Source organism: Ruditapes philippinarum, unplaced genomic scaffold (genome assembly GCF_026571515.1).
Source record: "Ruditapes philippinarum isolate M1 unplaced genomic scaffold, ASM2657151v2 ctg2395_1_1_1_1, whole genome shotgun sequence".
NCBI classification, from domain to species: Eukaryota; Metazoa; Mollusca; class Bivalvia; order Venerida; family Veneridae; genus Ruditapes; species Ruditapes philippinarum.
This window is the reverse complement of record NW_026854306.1, coordinates 409-21,327: the sequence shown is the minus strand read 5'-3', so window position 1 is coordinate 21,327 and position 20,919 is coordinate 409. Positions and strand designations below refer to the sequence as shown.

General features: G+C 31.9%; 1 protein-coding gene across 2 annotated transcripts; it reads left to right on the top strand.

The window, feature by feature from the left end:
* Nucleotides 1-867: 867 nt before the first annotated feature.
* Nucleotides 868-19,940, top strand: LOC132739749 (terminal nucleotidyltransferase 4B-like; the record flags this gene model as incomplete). Of its 2 annotated transcripts, none has more annotated exon segments than XM_060727533.1 (9): nt 868-1,338; nt 8,501-8,624; nt 10,252-10,298; nt 11,881-12,001; nt 13,569-13,664; nt 14,659-14,799; nt 17,747-17,960; nt 18,927-19,050; nt 19,758-19,940. In XM_060727533.1, coding segments are annotated over 9 exon segments (1,418 nt in total), but the record flags the coding sequence as incomplete, so codon positions are not given.
* Nucleotides 19,941-20,919: the final 979 nt, after the last annotated feature.

Sequence of the window (20,919 nt, the reverse complement as noted above, 5' to 3'; positions counted from 1 at the left end):
GGATTGTAAAATCCATCACGGACTTTAATTGACATAATATAAATCCGTGAATCCATACTTGTCTTTCAATGTCAGGCAGAACGATAAAAATTAACGTATTTAATTCCATTTTTAAATTAATAAAACAGACTTTTATTACACCACTTAAATAATTCAGTTAATATCTTTAACGATTTACTTCTTCATATTACTGCTTAATTAGGATAAACATTGTTTTCTTTTTAAATTCCGTTGCGCCAAAAAAAAAAAAATCTCCGTTGCGCAGACAAAATGTCCTTTTCGCCGACACACAATCCTTTACAACATCAACATTGCAGCTATTTGATTATTTGATATACGATTAAGGTTTTTATATCTTTCTTTTTTTTTAACATTGGTGTTAATTAATTTCATATATTAGTAAATACGTTGTGCCGATTTTCCAAAATTATCTCCGTTGCGCCATGAAATTTCCATTTCGCCAGGCATATATAATCCTTCAGTGTAAACATATACAATTTATGAAACATTTTAAAACATGCTTACTTTATAGTATAGCGCTAAACAATCATTTTAGATGCTCAATTATAACATATTGACTTCAAAAAAAAGGCGTTGTGTCGGTTTGTTCTAAACAATATCTCGCCATGAAATTTCCATTTCGCCAGGCATATAACCCTTCAGTGCAATTAAACATATACAATTTATGAAACATTTTAAAACATACTTACTTAATAGTGCCAAACAATCATTTTAGATGCTTAAATATAGCACATTGACTTTAAAAAAGGCGTTGTGCCGGTTTTTCTAAAAAAATATCTCCGTTGCGCCCGTTGCGTCCGTTGCGCCAAAAAATCTCCGTTGCGTATTTTAGTGGTACCCGTGAAATTCGAACATGCTGAACACAGCAACTTGACAAATTTCAACGGTTTTATGAGAGAAAAAGGTAAAACGGAGTCTTTACGTTATATATACGGGAAACACCGTGTGCATGGATCCAAGGATAGCTTGGTATCCGCCTGAACATTTGGGATTGGCGCACGATATATGGACAACTATCTGGGAGGCAGAGATAGGCGTGGACAACATGTCCCTCAACAATTCAAATCCAAATTTGGACCAAAAAGCTCAAGAGTACATTCCACTAAACTATGCTAATAATTTTGATCAAAAGGTTGCTGTGAATAACAGACAAAATAGCATTCAGAACTCACAGAATCAATACAAAAGAAAATGGGATAATAAGGCCAGCACCTATGGCTTGAATCATTCTTCTAATAAACATTTTCTCAGAGAAGATGGAGGATTAACACCTTGGAAACCAAGAGAAAAACAGTATAAACTACCAGGACATATTGGGTAATTTCAATTTTCTATAGAAATTAAAGATTTATATAATAATTTTCAGAAAATACAAGGGTCAAGGTCACTAAAATATTGTGTACATGTAGGATCAGTTTGAATATTGATACTGGATTTAACAGGTAATTTTGTGTTACATATTATTTATTTGTATGTATTGTAACTTTTCAAAATTTTGGCCAGAAATGATAACTACATACAAAAAATAGATATCTCTACTTAACAAGCATTAAAATCTCTTATAAGTGGTCAGAATCGATTACAACTTCAAGAAAAAGATCTATGTCCATGCCTAATCAACCGTCTATATATGTAAAAATAGAATATAAAGCTCCTAAGAAATAATCTTTGAATCTTTTTTGGGTTATCAGTATAGAGTCAATTAGACACAGGCAATAAAGGTTCATTTCGGCCTTAACCATATGGGTAAGTACTGGGCACTGGTCAATTCAGAACAGGTGTAACTTGGCCTGGTATATAGATTTTTATGTCCCTAATTGTCTACAGTTATTTTATTCATTATAAAGATCCTTGTTCTCAGGGTTCTCTGGGACGCTTTTTTTGGCATCCCGGTACGCATGTTTATTACAGCTGGACGCAAATATTTCAGAGCAAGGATTCCGCGTAGCTTAATTTTACCGACAAAAGGATTAACTATTGACTGTTTACGCCGCAAGTTTAAAGACTGTTTTCTCAAATTACAAATGAGTGTAATTTTTAATTTTTGTCGAATATTTTCGGCATTTTCTAGTCAAAATTTTGCTTTAGTTTCATTCTTGCTAAAACGTTCTATAAGAGTATTAAGAATTTAAGATATTGTGCCGAAATGCCAGGACAACAAACCAAAATACACATACGCTTTTCTTTGATATTTAGATTCTATCCGAACATCGACGATTTCATATTCGCCATAAACCCTAAAATTTCGCAAAGGGCACAAAAATTCTCAGTTTTCAAGCCAAACATGTGAATAAATTGTTCCTTTGATATTTAATCAACATTAAATATTTAAATATCGATCTTCAATTTGCCCCCTTTGAAGATATATGCAAAATAATTGTTTATCGGATGAATCTCTTATATAATGTGTGAAAATGTACACGATTTTCCTATATTCATTCTGCTAAAGGCTGCCTATATACAAAAGTTAACTTTTGGTCTTTAGGGTGGACTTATCTAACCAGAATAAAATTTGATTTGGTATAAAAGTGAAAAAAAAAAACCGATTTCCACGTGTTGATGCATTATAATTTTATTGTTTCATAATAAATATAAACAACAAAACAATAATTATACTATGTAGTTCAGAGTTTGTTTTGAATAACTATAAACTTTGAAAGTCTCTTGAAGATTCAAAATATCAGTAATGCTATTGTGTGAGCATTAAATGACTTATCTGTAAACATATTGCGACGTGCTTTTGGACTCCAACTTTTTCAGGCTTGGGAGTCCATGGACTCCATGTTAAAGAGTCCTAGTGAGAACCCTGGTTCTGTATAACCAGTAATGCCATTTAAAAATCTTTTGTACAAAAAAGATATGGAACAAAATTACTTGGGTATTGCAGATTGTAAAGTTTCATTTAAAAATACCTGTACTCATAATTGTACAGATAATAAAAAAAGTCATTCCTTAAAACCGAAACTTGTAAATAACCATTGGTATAAAAAGGGCGCCTGGTTAGCTCAATAGATAGAGCGTTGGACTGTGAATTGGGTGTCCCGGGTTCGATTCCAGGACGGTGCAGGTCACTTTCGTTGTGATTCATTGATCATGAAATCCTTTCTACGGTCATTCACACTGTACCTCTGCTCTTGTATGTACAGAAGAAATCAGTTCCTTGCGAAAGTGAAGACAACTAGTACTGGTAAACTGCTTGACAGCCTGTCCAGGAACAATGCGGTGGCTGGTAAATTCAATGTGGCTTATTACCAACACTACCACCACCATTGGTATAAGTTGTGTTTTTGAACACTATTTCATAATGACTTTTATGCTTGAGGAAAATAGAAAGAAGACAATGCATAGAAATTAGAATATTATGAACAGTAATATTAATACAAACTGAGTTGACACAGGATACCAAGTTTGTATTGGGCCAGGATGACTTGGGAGGGAGTTTCATGTAGCTTAAGGACCGAGCTGACCCTGATTCCAACTTGTCACAGGTTGTTGAGCATTGAGGTAAATGACCAATTATTAAAACAGTTATCAACGGATAAATCCTTTTTGTCTGTAAGTTTGTGACAAGGTATTTATTATAATTATTTAAAATACTGTTTTGTTTATAAACCTGCACATGCCATTAGAAAATATTTTGTACAAAAAAAGTAAGGAAGAAAAGTAATATAGGTATCTAGTTCTGCTGATTTTAAATTCTTCCAAGGTTTTTCCTAAGACACTTTTAATGTTGTTCAGGAAAGAAATTACAGAATGCTTAAGTCCTTATATTATTCAAAATAAGCAAAGAAAAACACATTTTTTTTCAAAATAAGATAAGAAAATCACATGTACATTGTACATATACTTTATAAACACTACAACAATTTGACCTATTCCAGACTTAAAAAAAGTGTCAGACATTCGGTCTGACAAACCATGAAAATCTGTCAGACCGAAACGAAATCTGTCAGACCGAATAAAATTAATCAAAATCAAAGGAAAACTTGTGTTTGTATTTCTAAGACACTTTTCGGTTTTAATTTTTTCGCCGTAAAAATCGGCACAGTCCATACAGCGCATTTTCATCTCCTCCCTGTCATACACCAACGATTCACGGTCCTGCTTCCATTTTTCATTAAATTTTGTCTCAGGTCTATTCTTTTCATCCTTTTACTGCTGTTCTACGCGCTCCTCTGACGTAGATTTTCATTTTTTCCCATGTTGGGCACCTTTAGCGACGCCATTTTGGATAAAAGTCGGACCGATCAGGAATAAAAAATCGTCGGACCTAATCAAAATTTATCAGACATGTCCAAAGGACTGACGTATTTCAGGAAGTCTGTATTCATTGTTTTAGGGTTACATATATTCATTTAATGTTCAGTTGTTATATATGCTTTATTTATATTTCTCTGAAATTGTGCAAGCAGCATTTATGATAATTTGCAGACAATAACTTTACCCTGAGGAATAGTGAAATGCTTTACTTATTAATTGATATATCAAAATAAAACAAGAAAAAGTAAAACTTCAAGATTGAAAATAAATGCGTTAAAATTTGATTTTATCACTTGTTACTCCAGATGTTTTGTTTTTTTAATCAAGGCATAAAGGTTACAGATTTTCTTTTCAATCAGTGAAAGTATTTGACCCCAATGATACTGTAATTTGGTACAGGACGTTACCACTATGTGTTTGAATCCCAAAAGTGGAGAGGAATCTTTCCAGCTAGTTGACAGATTGTCAGTGGTTCTACTGATGTGCCTGTTTTGTGTCTCTTAACTTGAACTGAAGAAAAGGAAACAAAATTGAATTAAAATTCATTGAAAATTTCTAATGTGATTGAGGATAAGCCGAAAAGTGAAAGTGGCATTTTATTAGATATGAAGTTGAACAAGTTATTTTGCCCATGAAATGACTTTGAACAGGAGAAATTAATCAAATTCAAGGGCAGATCATTCAAAAATGAGATCGGCAATCCAAAATGTTTTGTCTAAAATGTATCTGTTGCCATTTTCTTGAGACTGTGAAATGTTTAAAAAAACATGTCTGTATTTTATTTATGTCTCTGAAACTGAGTTTACATAACATGTACAATAATTAGTTATGACACTCACATTTTAATTTAAAAGTTTTCTTTAGAAGGGTTTCTTAAACATTTCTCTAATTTCATTGGTAAACACTTCAGATACTCAGGTGGAATTGTTTTGCGGGAATAATTAATCTAGCACATGTTATTTTCATTTTGTTTACTATTCTCATTTCTGAAGTCATATCAGAAGAAATGCTGTCTTATGCTAAATAACTTGTTATTCTCTAAATTGTTTGAAAGATAATTAATTGAAAATTTATTTATAAATAAAGAACATTGTTAGTGACTTGTAAATACAAGGGAAAAATGATTTTGCAGTTGACATTTCTTTGTACTTCAGTCTTCATATTTGAAAATTTGGATAAAAAATCTTGCTGAGTTTTCTTTTTTTGAAGTATTTAACTGGGACCGTGTACTATTAGCTACTGTATTGTAAACAACAGCATAAACACTTCTCTCCATCTCTGTAATAGTGTTACAGTGCAGTAAATACTGTGTCAGATACAAGGAATGTGAGGCACTCTAGGTATACACCACGGCTTGTGTGGGGGTGTTTAATTTCACCAGTATTACTCAACTGGGCAACTTGTAGGTTGTAGTTTTTTTGCAAAATATCAAAAGGGTATTTATATTATAATAATATATGTATTTATGTAGGTATTACATTATGATGATGATGATATAATTATTTATTATGCAATAACTGGTTAGCTCCTATTAAATCTTGAAGGACTTTACCCATTAATACTATAAAAAAGCCTCTTCCCAATCAATATTTTTTTTTAAAATCATGCAGATTTCCAAAAAGTCTGAACTTATACTTGTAAGCTTTTTACTTCCCAAATTAACAATTTTACATTTTAAGTGATGTTTTTTCCCCCAAAAATCAAGAGGTTAAGGCCTTTTCCCAATTAATATGTGAGATAAACCATCAGTGGTCATCAGCATAATGTCAGGCTAGCCTTTAAATGATAATCCATCCATGTAGTGTGGCCATGATGAGGCTATAGCTTGATTTTTGATTTTGAATTCCCTTAAAACTTGAATAGACTGTTCCAGATACAAAGCTGGGCAAAACCTATGAATGATAATTTATTGATAATGATCATAGGAAAAAAATATATTGGATTCAGGAATAGACGGTTAACCTATCTAAGGATAGAGTTCATTTATATATTATTTGTACTTATAAATAGAAAAAGGCCAAGGAAATTTTGCGGTTTCTTTTTTGTTCTTCTGAGAAATTTACCATATATGCATTTTTCAAAAATAGATAAAAGATTTAAAGCTGTATTTTCCAATAATGTAAATGAAACCGTTTTAAAGTCCAATAGTAGTGCTAAAATTAGATCTTATTTAATATACCTGCAGTGAATTATTTATAACTGTGTTACGAAATGTGATTTGAGATAAGGTTTTGTTTCAATAGTTTAAGAGTCCTTTTAAAACATGTAGCATGGAATTTACTCTGCACATGTAAGTAGGTCACATAAATCACTAATTGGATTGATGTTGTTGTTTTTGTTTGTTTTGATTTTTCATGGGAAAAATGTGACCACTATTTTGTTTACTCTGGAAATCTGAGTTTAACTGGAAATCTGCCATTTTAATTAAAGTTTACTACATCAACAAGTCTTGAAAGTAGGCAAAATTAATTTTTAAAAGTCTGTTGTATTTGTTTAGAAGATATCCCCCTACCCCCCTCACCCCACTTTTATGTTATGAAAATCAGGTCAGACATTTTACTATCAGTGTAATTTCTGAAACAAAAATATAAATATATATAGGTAAAGAAGATAAAAATGTCTTTATTTAGTTTAGTTTCAGATAGATTACAGCTATTAAAGTATATTGGATGTTTTGATTTTGTTTATCTTGTGATTTTGATAAAATGGAGAGATAGGGATATCTGGAGAAAAAAGGAGATATGTTTATAATTTTAAAATGAATAATTGTTATGAGTTGAAATAACCAGGTTTAAACTGTTGAACATTCCAGATTTTGTCAAGAAATTTCCAAAATATTCAGTATATTGTAATCATCTCAACTATTTAAAATCATATGATTATTTTATGGAAAGCACAATCATCATTTATGTATTTTGATCTATATATAAACTCAACGTTTAAAAAGTTCAAATTTTCTGTTGGTTACTGTGTTAATTTTTCTCAGTTTTAATGGCATGGGCTGTTTTGGTTAATAAGGGGGAGAAAAAAAATCACTACTTTATGTAAAACAGGATACTGTTTCAAACACTTAACACATTGGAAGTTTGAAACAGTTTATTTTTCAACCCAAGCGTGCTGGAGGCAGTGTATTCTATCCATGTGACCAGTGCAGCCACCAAGATCAGTTGGTATCCGTGCCGTCTTATCATAGTCTGCAATGTTGGCTATTCAGTCAGTAATTATTTTGAAATTTTTAATTTGAAGTATAAATGGTTTTGTCCATGAAGATGAACAAGTTCGTTATGGTGATAACAGGTTTTACATATTCTGTGATATATATAATTATAATATAATATATATTATTATGAAACAAGAGCTAGGTGTAAAGTGACTTCCATTTTGTCTTGATTTTATATAGAATTCATTTTAAATCTATATTATATACAATTAATTAAATGGAAAGGTCTCTGTAAATATCTATTAGTATTATGTCCATTTACATCACTGTGCTCAATACTGTTTAACGTGTTTTGTGAGTTGGTAGGTCTTTACTACTTTTACAGATAAATACCACACAAATAGGCATCTGGGATTTCCCTTCACCAATAATGCCTTGTATGTCTACTGATGACATTAACAACAACAATATATATATTGAAAATCTTTGTGTCTCCCTTATAATCTGCCATATAAAGATAACAGTGTTAATGTGTCTTAAAATGAAAAGTAAACATAAAAATCTGATCTCCATGATTCAATGTAAAAATCATGTCCATGAAACAATTGATATGTTCTCCAAACTTAACTTTAAAGAATGGGTCCTAAATTTTCAAATCTAATTCTCACACTAAATCAATTCCCAATCTGAAAAAACATCATCTTGACTCAAAATCTGTGGTAAAACTGAAAATCTTATACGAAAACTAGAATTAAAAATCTAATACCAAAACTAAAAATCTATCCCAAAACTAAAAATCTGATACCGAAACTTAAAATCTATCCCAAAACTAAAAATTGAATACAGAAACTAAAAATCAAATACCAAAACAAAAAATCTATCCCAAAACTAAAAATCTAATACAGAAACTAAAAATTTTTCCCAAACTAAAAATCTATCCCAAAACTGAAAATCTAATACTGCTACTAAAAATCTATCCTAAACTAAAAATCTAGTACTAAATCCCGGAACTAAAAATCTGGCACCTAAGGAATAATTTTGCAAATTTTGTATTTACAGGCTCCATGAAGAGATCAAGGATTTCTTCGAGTACATGTCCCCGACACCCGAGGAGGACAACATGAGGGGTGACGTAGTTGATCGGATACGAAACGTCATAAATGGCCTATGGCCACAAGCTACTGTAAGTTTTAAACTTAATTTACCAAGGCACAGATGTGCTGTCTGTAATTTTAAGTTAAAGTAACAAATAGAGATTTAAAACTAGCAAGATATATTACATGTAAGCACCCATGAATGAGCATTTTTAGCTATAGGGAGAGATATTTTACTCACCCCTGGGGGCAATGTCATCACTCACATTTTGGTTCAGTTTTTGCATGCAGTTTGGTGTCATCAAAGCTATTGAAGGAAATGGGTTGAAACTTCAACACTTATTTGAGAGCATAATAGGTCACTGTCCAAGGTTCATAACTCTAGCATGGGTTTTGACAGAATTACGGCCCTTTTTTCGAACATAGAAAATTCCAGGGTCTTGTTTTACTTTCAAGCACTGAGAGTCGCTAGTGGAGCACACTGTACTACTGATAGCTCTTGCTATTTTTCATGGTTAAGCAAAAATGACATTTTAGTAACAAAGAAGTTTCATAAGCTTACAAATGTACATGTAATATTACGAGTATTTTGTTTTTAAATTTACTTATTTTTGCCTTTTTTCAAATTCAAAGTTATACAATAAAAGAATAATTGAAAATAATGAAAGTTATGAAACTTTGCAGCGACATCTTCTATAATTAATAATATTCATCAAGTTGTAAAAAGTAATCACTGACTCAATTATAAGAGTAAGTCTCAAAACTTTCAAATTCAGTCCAATACTAGTATTACTACCACATTTTTCTTTATTACTAAATGGGTGCAGTAAAAACTTGCAAATGTAAATTAAAATGAATGTATGTTTTTCTTTGTCATTCATTTTAACATTTTTATATTTGCATATATATTTTTTTGTGATACAAAATCTGATAATTTTGTTAACTTCGTTATAATCATGTGTAATCAACAAGTTCACAGATGTAAATCTGTTGCAGTGCATGCTTTTCTTCATAAATAAATCGCTGTTCTGTGAAAGAGACTTTAAAAAAGATCTTTATCACAGTAAAAGAGAAACTTTACAAGATGTCAAAAAGTGGTGTATTGATTTAACACTGGCTGGCATGCTGGTTTGATGTTTCTTTGTTTACTTTGTGATGTACATGTAGCTTTGTAGGCTAAAAGTACAGCTAACCTGATAGGCTTAAATTGGTGTGCCATCTTAATCCACTTTCCCAGCATGCATCAAAATATATCCCTCAGTAAACTGTGATTGTTATAGATGCTTTTTTAAGCGTTTTTATAGACGGAAATGAAGTCTTGGAAAATGAATGAAACTGTCGTCAAGGAGTTATTGTATGGTTTTTGAACAATAATGTAAGATTTCATTTGAAAGATAGCAAGATTCCAATGTTTTTTATTTAAATATAATTTATTTTGATATCAAAATATATTTGCATATTTAGTTTTTGACAGGTATTAATTTACTGTATGTTCCTGATATTTATGTTTTTGAATTTTTATATATATATATATATATATATATATATATATATATATATATATATATATATATATATATATATATATATATATATATATATATATATGTTAGGTTAACATAATGTTTGTAACAGTTTAATGAATAGGGCTTTAAATAGTAGTGGTCTCCTTTCTTTAAATTGGAATTTGATATAAATATTTCTTGTATATTTCAGGTTGAGATTTTTGGTAGTTTTCGTACAGGGCTTTATCTTCCAACAAGGTAAGTGTTTATACTTAAACCACTGCATTAACTTGTTTGGTTTTTAAAGTACAAATGCTCTTGTTTTATTGTCAAAAGTTCTGTTTTGTTGGTGCTCAGTGACATTTTCAAAACCAAACTCTTTGGCCATATAGGTGAACCGTATTTTGCTATTTGGCCGTTAGCAAAGTAGTTATGATACAGTATTTTGTATGGGAGACATAATATGACTTTAGATTTTGCTGCTTTTATGAGGAATTATTTTATAAGAATAGAATATGATCTGATATGTAGTATTAAAACTTATGAAAAACAGTATATTCTTTCTTCAGAGGAAAGTTTTTTCATTTCTGAGGCATAATGTGTCTTTAAATGTTGTAATTAAAAGGAACTCCACAGAGGTCCAAAAGTCTAGAAATATAAAATTTGAATTTCTTACGTTCATCACTTAGGCACTGAAAACAGAATTATATGCAAAAGACAAAAAAGAATAATACAAAGAATTTAATTGAAAAACCATATTTTTTGTATGATTCTTAGCCTGATTTATTTGTGACACCATTTCTCACAATCAGGCATCGAAAATTCTACTTGTCCACTCGTATTTGCAAGTAGAGATCGATGCAGGACGAGTAAAAAATGGTAGAATGCCGATGTAATAGAAAGCTAGAATTCTCATAATTAGTTTGTTTACTTTTAACGATGAATGCATAGAAATTTGAAGCCTGTAGGACGAGCGGCTCTAATCCCTGACGATTATTGTTCTGGAAAAAATGACTGAGCGAATGATTTAAAATTTGCTTGTTACTGGTTCAGACCTACATCAAATGATGTATAAATCTCAAAAAAATAATTTCCATTCATGTCATGTCAAAAAACTGCTAGAGTCCCTTTAACTACTCACTGGCAGCAATCTTGTGAGAATTACTTGACAAAACTAGGTCACTTGCTTTGCTAGCGTTAAATAACTTTATATTTCAAATGTCAATTTTTTTTAATTGTAATATTAGTGTCCAAGTCACTGACCAATCTGATAATTGTTATTACCAATGACATTGTCCTCTGAAATGTATAATATCACCATATATTATAGGCCTATTTTATAAACTGATATTGTGTCAGATTTCTTATTCAACATCTTAAAGACTTATCTTTCTGTGAGAAGAATATGATTATTTTTTCCCCAATTCTCTTGACAGAATTTTCAAATAGAAACTGTTAGTACATACTGTAGGTGACATTGATATCTGTCCTTTTCTGTCTCTTGATTATTCCAATAAATGAAATATGATACATACATGTATATTTGTTTTATGATTATTGGTAGGTAAAACAAGAAAAAAGAACTCTTGTGTTTGTGGGGTAAGCAACACTATGTTACCCTGTTGTAACAAAAATGATGCTGATTAGAATATGAAACCAATTCTTACAATTTTGTAATCTTTTGGTCATAATAAGCAAAAATTAAATTTGCAAAAATTATCAATTATGAGAGTTCAGGTCTTGTTTTAAAAATACCAGAAAAGCCACTTTTACCAGAACTTTGTATTACAGGAACTTATTTTTAAAACATATTTACTTTAGCTTAAATGTTTCATTTCAGTGATATAGACCTGGTGGTGTTTGGTAAATGGGAGCAATTACCTCTTCATACTCTAGAGAAAGCTCTGTTAGAAAAGGGCATCACAGATAAAGACAACATCAAAGTGCTGGACAAAGCTTCGGTATGTAAAGACTGTTTGTTTTTAGATATTTTATCTATGTCGTGCCAGTTGATGGTTCCACTAGGGGTTTTGACTTCCGCCTGATTTAATCAATGAAGCCGGTGGGCATATGCCATCACCATTGTAGCGTGAAAGTCGCCATGCTGCCTTTTGGACAGTGTCAGTGCAACTTAAGACCCTACCAAACAGAAATCTGTACCAATTTTAGCTAATTAAATAGAATATATGTGGATAGTTCCTAAGTGACAGAGTTGTTAGTTTCTTTTCTTTGTATGGGTGCATTGTGTGGGTGCTTTAGCTTAAAATTATTTGATTTTTGTAAGACTCATGAAATGTAGAACTATTACTGTTTTTTTTATCCACACATTTTTTATCATCTAAAAAAACAAAAAACTTTGGTGCAGTTTTCGATCAATTGTTTATTTTTAACTGGAATGTTTACAAGTTTAAAACCCCACGTTGAATAAATGATGACAATTTTCTTTGTTCTCATACTTCAATTGAAATTTTCACGATGGATATGAATAAATTAAAAATATACTTGTTTCCTGGAGACGATTGATTATAAATATTTATCAGCAATTATCTATGATCTGTCATTATAGCTATCATGCATTATATTTAATCAGTTTTAATATCCTAAGAAAGAAGCCAAATATTTGCATGTTCATGTAAATGAAGTAAACATTTAAATATTATTGTATTCTTCCCTAAGCAATGGTCATTTGTCACATTCAATTCATAAAATAGACTGGTAAACAAAATGTTATAGTTCAGATCCAGGTTTTTCTCTCAGCTTGCCAACCCCCAGAATTGGGAATTTTAAAGATGTTTTAAACAAATTGGGAAAAAAATAGAACATATTGTATAAATCAAATAAGACAATAAAAATTAATTGTATCATAGTTTGGAGACCTTTCTGTTGAAAATGTGTCAGGGTTAAATCGTATACATATACATGCACAGTGCGGTAACTGGAGTGCGGATATTAGTTACCCGCACTCCAGAGCGTGCCCATTGATTGGCTCATTTTTGCTGGGGTTTACATAATGTGACGGCAGTGAAAGTGAAATCGACAGAAATGTCATATTTAGATGCTCGTTCATTGGTTCATTTTTGCCGGGGTTTCATATTGTAACAACAGGGAACGTGTTTTTATGTTTGACTATGATACAAAAGAGAAAGAACACCAAAACACTCGGTAATCTGATTAATACTCGGGGGCTACGCCCCCTCGTACAAATCAGATAACCTCGTGTTTAGGTGCTCTTTCTATTACATATTTGGTTAATAAAACCTCTTTTATATTTCACTCATTAGGACATATTGCAATTTCAAATGCAATGTTACAGTTTTCTCAGGCACAGTGCAGTTAAATGCAATAAAATGACGAAAAGTTTACTTACTTTATTTTTTGTTCATTGAATTGGAAATTTTTCATTGAAATTGGGGAAAAGCCATAGTTTGTGTCATTGGAAACATGACCCAATGTCGGTCATCAAATTGAGCCAGAAAAAAAACCCTAAGGTCAAAGTTACCAGTAATGTTTATTTTTGTTATTTTTCAGGTACCGATTGTGAAGTTAACAGATCTGCAAACAGATATAAGAGTAGACATCAGTTTTAATGTTCCTAACAGTGTCAAAAGTGCCAAGCTTATCATGGTATGATTTTATTATATAAACATTATTTATACAACAATTTGAGCCCCTCGAATCCCGACACAGACTTTGGATTCTTTCATGTGGGGAAGTTATCCAGCTAGCTTATGGAACGTTGGTGGTTCTACTCAGATGCCCGTTCGTACATGAAAATGGTGCATGGAAGGGAACCTGAGGTCTGCCCCCAACAGTTAAGCTGGAACCTCGCCATATGACCTACACTGTGTCAGTCTGACATAAAACCCAATCAAAAAAACAACAATTTGACCTGTAATTTTAAAGCAGCCTGCTTCAAGATTCATGCTAATTTTCATGAAAACTTTGAATATTGGTAAATTATTGTGAAGGGACAAAAGAAAGGAATTTTCACAATGCAAATGTTACTTCAATCCACGTAAATAACCAAAAAAATATCAAAAGTGCAAAAACAGCCCTTAAAGTGTTTAGTCACATTGAAAAAAATATGATTATACTGCGAAATCCGCCATTAACAACTCATAACATGTGAATAATTACTTTAATCTTTTTACTTTTTTTAACATCCATTTTTTCACAAGTTTGATTTTCTTGAAATATTTTGGCTCATCTTGAGGCATGCAGCTTTAAGTATGGTAATGAATTGTTCAGATGAAAGGATCAACTACCTTATATACTAAAAAAGACAACAACAGGAGTATTGTTATTAAAGTGTGTAAAAAAGTTCAAAATTGTCAAATTATAAAGAATTTTATTATTCTTTTAGTAGCTTCCAGCTAGAAGCACAATCTGTTTTAAAATGTGTGCCAATATCCTTGGACATATAATAAACTTACCAGAAAAAATTATGTTTGATTAATAAATAATAAATAGCATAATTAATAAGAGTATAAAATTTTCCAACTTGTCAGAATTCAATGAAAGTGTGCTAGATTTTGAGAGTCTTGCATATAAGAATTGATATACCTTACCTTTAAATATGTTACATGATCATATGTGAAATATTTTATATACATTTCAGAAATTCATGAGTGAATACCCGATATTAAAGTACCTCGTGCTTGTATTGAAACAGTTTTTACTACAGCGGGATCTTAATGAAGTCTTCACAGGGGGAATCTCATCTTATAGTCTCATTTTACTGACCGTCAGCTTTCTACAGGTATACTATGTCCATGGATACTGTTATAAATGTGTAATTACACCCCACTGGAATCAGCTTGTCCGTCCAGCTGTCTGGCTTTCCTTCGGATATTCCTTGTCTTAACTTAATAATCCTTTGGGGCACAGTCTTTACATTAGTTATTGAGATTGTTCATGATTAGAAGATGACCCCTATTGATTTTGAGAAATAGCTTTTATCAAATGTAATGATACTTTGTAGGTATAGTGTCTGAATATGATTAAATTGCCTATGGGTTCAATGTAATGCTATTAAATTGCCTAAGATGGGTGCTAACCAGGTGCCACTTTTTTTTCTGAAATTAAAAAATACAGGAAATAACATGTAAGAAATACGTGATTATGTACACACTTGTAGTAGATAATTGTTCACCTACTCAACGGTCATATTGTTGTGGAAATAGAATGTTGAGTGATTCAACAATTTCCTATCCCTTTATTTCCTTTTAAAGGCACTGATGTTTTCTTCTACCATGTTAAAAATCATCTTTCAGTCTGATTATCAGAACAAAACCTTTGGTCATTTTGAGGATAAATGGAACTGTATGTTCCGGCTGATCTTGGTCTGCAATGGTGGCATAGTTTAATTTTGTTAGATTCAGTTGTGGCTGGCCGGCTAAGAGTAATATTATTTGCCCCTGACTTTAGATTTGAAATAAAAAATCCCCTCACTTCTGTAAATTTCTTACTGTTGAGAAGGTCATGCTGCTGGTTTATTTAAAGAATGGTGGTTAAAAGAGCTCTTACTGTTTTAGTGACACAGTAAGAATATGGTGATATATACTGCTAAATTAGTCATTAATCACACATTACATGGAAAGTTTTACTTGAATCTAAAATCTTTTTTACTTAAATTTGTTAGTACTTTTTTCTCAAGTTTGATTTTCTTGGATATTTTGGCTCGTCTGGAGGTGTGCAGCTTTAAATGTTGTATAAGTATGGGACAGCAGTTTCTGTTTTCCCAACTCCCCAAAACACACCCACGCATCCAACTCGCCCCTTGCCATTTTTGATAATTCTTGCTACAGCTTTATTGTAACTGTCATATACTGATTGTTGTATAGATAAAAGATGTTTTATATGAATATATCAGATTATATTTATGAAGTTTATAGGACAAGATTAGAAATTGTGACATAAATTTCATTCCCTGTAATTCTAAGATAGGCTTATTTATTAGAATATACAGCAAACATCTAAATCTTCCATAGCTGTTAAATTTCCAATTTTCATTCTCTTATCAAAAAAAACAATGTAGATATTGACTTCTGAATGAAAAGGTACATGATAAAAGTCAAGCCTGATATGTTAGTTATATTGAAAAAGATATATACAATATTGTCATGAAATTATCACCATGAGACAGTGCTAATTCTGCTTTCCTATAAAGGGAGCGCCTGTATCGGGTAAAAATTCATAAACACATGTAAACAAAAACAAGATATTTTCTAAGACTTCATGATTTCAAGGTATTCTGGGATTGTATGTTGCAGACGACAAAATATATTCATTGTACAGATTTGATATAGGTAATCAATACAAATAAGTCTTATTTATTTGTAGGTGAAAAATCATTTCATGTATGATTTTGATGGCAGGTTTTAATGAAAAACTTGTTTTGCCAGCATTTTTCCCCTTAAAGGCCCATTATGCCTCAGAAATGCTTTATATTTGTTTCTCAAAAGCTCTAATATAATATTGGTGAACTTTAATAGTATCCAAAAAGTTACTCATTGGCCAATTATCTGAACCATCTTTTTTACATCTGTTGCTCTTTGGCAATAAGTACAGTTTAAGTGAATAAGTATTTTGTATGGAAATCAAAGTACTACTTTTCCTATGTGGTGTTTTCCATTTCTAAATTGAAGCTTTACCATACCAAGTGAAATTAAGTTCAAACAAATAATGGACAAAACAAGAAACTCATTCACAAAGATGTTTTTGGAAAATTATTACGGTTGTATTTTGGTGATTTTTTGATGGGAACCTTCTAGAATGTTTGATTCCTGATATTTTTTTTCTTACATAGCTCTTATTCTTTCGAAGTCACTTTAGGAAACATGCATGTTTCTTTTATAAGGCATACATGTAAGGGCTGGATGATGTGAAAATCCATAGGGAAACAAAGAAACAATTAAAAAAAAATATATATATTAGTCGTAGGTTTGTTAACTGGTAATGACATCATAAAGAATTATTCTTACTGAATTCAGCCTACATGTGTTCAGTGATCCGAATCAAAATCATGAATAATGCATCTTTGATTTAATATATTTTAAAATTGAAGGGTTATTCTACCGTGAAACTTAATGACTTTAAAACCATGTATCAATCATTTAAAATCTCATACAAATCAATAAAAAAAGTGAGAGATCAATAAATCCTAACCTTGCAGTGTAATAGATGAGCTTTAAAGTCACATTATGCCTCAGATGCAAATACATGTTTACTTCCTAACAAAGGACAAGCATTGGTTTATATAGTTAAGATAAATATGAAATAATCTGTAATAAGAGTAGCAGAATGTAAACAAAGTAGTATATATCACTTCCATACAGAATACTAAATCACTATATATGTATTAATTGCCAAAGAGCAACAGAAGGAAAAAATGGTTCAGGTAATTGGCCTTTGATATTACGTGTTTCATTGAGTATGAAACTTAAAACATTTCGAGGGCATTATAGGCCTTTAAATTAACTGTCACATTTTTTTTCTTTTCTAGAAGTAAGCTTTAAGGATATGTTGTATAGATTAATGACAACAAAGTTTATGACTATATTTGTTATAGATGAATGCAAAGTGCACTCAAATGTGATGGAAAAAAATGTGAATTCTTGTAGCATGACTGTACAAACTGTTATTTATCTTGTTAAACAGTTGAGTGTAATGTCATTATCTGTAATTGCAATCACATTCTATTTCAGTTGAATCCACGAGAAGATGCCACCAATCCAAAGATCAACTTAGGCATCATGTTGATAGAGTTCTTCGAGCTGTACGGTCGACATTTCAACTATCTCAACACAGGTATTCGAATTAAAAACGGGGGCGCCTATGTTCCAAAGGATGACATCACAAGAGAGATGGACAATGGTCATAGGCCTTCCTTGCTGTGTATTGAGGATCCACTCACACCAGGTCTGTGTTTAGTTAATACAGAATTTGAGCCGCGTCACTACAAAACCAACATAATGGGTTTGCGACCAGCATGGATCCAGACCAGCCTGCGCATCCGCGCAGTCTGATCAGGATCCATGCTGTTCGCTTACAGACCCTAAACAAGTAAAGAAACTTATAGCGAACAGCATGGATCCTGATCAGACTGCGCGGATGCTCAGCAGGTCTGGATCCATGCTGGTCGCAAACGCACTTTGTTGGTTTTGTCGTGACGCGGCTCATTTGTTTTGGTTTGATTGTGTTGGAAGCTATAGACACACTCTAGTAGTCAGATCCTGGGACAAACCAGTGCCAAGCAATGGGTTTAATGTTTCTTGGTCAAGGAAACAACAGCTTGCCTTTAATGGCATTTGAACAGACAAGAGCCAGTAGTCCTTAGATTACTAGCCTGACACTTAACTACTCTACAACTGATCAGATCCATATTGTTCACGTTTTGATTTCGCATGGGTCAAATAATGGCAGGAAAAAAATTGGGGCAAATAGTTGTTGCCAAATCTTGTTTCTCAGGCAACAAATTTGGATTGTGCTCAGTTCTGTATCTCCTGTTATTTGTAAAGAAATTTTATAAAACTTGTGTTAGTTTTGATTTAAGTTGTGCATTATATTAATTGTCGCACATAGCTCTAAAGGTATTTGACATAAGGGTAATAAAATTTTTAAGAAATGTTGGAAAGCATTAGTTTTTGCCCTAGACTTAGTTAAAAAAAATTCAGTTTTCATCTTGTGTCACATGTAGCCCAAACAAGTATTTGACCTAAAGTCAGTAGATTGACAAAACAGTGGAGTGTGGGGGCACCGGTGTCCTATGGACACATTTCTAGTCTCTTTTATAGAAATAACATTTTTGCAAGGTTACCCATATTTCAAGTATATGCTTATTGATTACATACAGTTGATAAATGAATATTTTATATATAATTTCAGGCAATGATATAGGGCGAAGTTCATACGGTGCAATGCAGGTAAAGCAGGCTTTCGAGTACGCTTACCTTCAGTTACAGTACGCTCTAGCTCCCCAAAATAGACATCTTCTTAGTGGACCTCAAAGGTATTTATATATAACTGTTTCATTAAAACCTACACTTGTCTAGATAAGTAAAAAAATTCAACACTTAAAAAAAATTGATTTGTAGTTTAATTCATATTTTATAAACCCAGTTAAAAGTTTGAATATTTTATGCAAAAGCATGACATATTGGTCAAATTTATATCCAGAATATATTTATATATGTAATGAATGAATATATGTAATATCTGTGCATAGTTAGTGTCTTTAGCTAGGTTAAGTCAGTCAGTTTGTATATTTGTCAAAATTGTTTCCTAGGAGTGATAAGATAACAGAGCAGTGATAAGATAACCTTTCATCATTCACAATTTCTGGTTGTAACACACAGGGACTAGTCAAATTTTGGTAGTTTTAACTGCTTGTCTAGGTTCCTTAAATTTGGTTTGACATTAATGGTGAAAAAACAAAACAAAAACATTAGAAAAAAAACAGTCTGTCAGTAGTTTGCTTTATTTGCAAAATATTAAAATTGCATAACCAGTAGTATCGAGCCTTGGCAGATTGCACAGACCTGCAGATTGCACTATCTTTAACCATTACTTATTGCCAGCAAGCTACAGAATGGTGATTTAAGTTATTGGTCGATGAGTAACTTTTTGGAAACTTTAACTGGACAACAAAAGTAAATGAAAATTAAAAAGAAATAATTTCGGAGGTATAATGGACTTTAACTGATTTTCTATTTTCAGCATATTGGGGCGTATCGTCCGTGTTACAGAAGAGGTTCAAGACTACAGACGATGGATTAAAGAACATTTTCCCGTAAAAACGAAGGAAGTTAGTAAAGTGGATTCGAAAGCGAGAACGTACGCGAGTGTTGCAACGTCAACGTCCAATCCTAAATCAAAGTTAGATCAGGACAATAATAACGGGTATTTTAAACATTTTATTGGAGAGATTTTGTATTTGTCTTGAAGTCGTCACTGTGGAATGGTAAAGTTGTTGACAAAGAATAACTTGCCTGTACCTGTTTAGGGTTTCATTTTAATTAGTTCTTTCATGTAAGGAAGATACGTGGCAAGCCTCAGAAGGTTGGTGGATCTACTCTGGTACGCCGTTGTGTTGATAATGATTAACGACATACTGTGCAAAACGGAATTGCACGACCATGCATATATTTTGACATGATGCCATTTGGGTTATACATATATTGTGTAACGACGTGTTAAATGTTAGCAATACACTTTAGGCACTAATAAAAAATAATTCTTTTTCACTTATAACAGTCTTTATTCTTTGGGTGTGCAATAAAAAGAATATTATAGCTGTTTAGGTTCATTACACAATTTATTGAACTCATTACAGTTTAATAAATTCAGTATTGAACTTAGACTCATTATTATCCTTTATATATGGAGGGGCACCTGAGGTACTCTGCCAGCTAGAAAGTACATATAGTAGTTTGACAAAGAGGGTAATTATTATGTAAAACAGAACCTCATTGCATGTGTTTGGACTTCTTTATGTTTTTTCTCCAAATATTTGTTGACATTTGAGTTTATGTTTAATCAGTATAAGGATAGGCCTGAAACTGTGAAGATAAATGAATCACTTGTGGTCACCTCAGCAGGAGGTTGTTTTAACCACCTGGGTTGAAAAGTCATGATCTATTAATATTACATATGGTGACAGTACAGTTATACCTTTCAGTCAGTTGTGTAATAAGTGAGAACTTCTTTTGTTTCTAGCAATATTGCTTTTGAGTCACGTTTGGTATCAGAAATGAAAAGTTTTTGGTGCATAAAATAAGTCATTTACCAGTCTGGTGATTAGTTCATAGAACCAAGGTCTTGTAACAAAGTTAGGATATCGTGCATTTTTGTTTTTTAGCTAACTATCAAAAAGGGAACA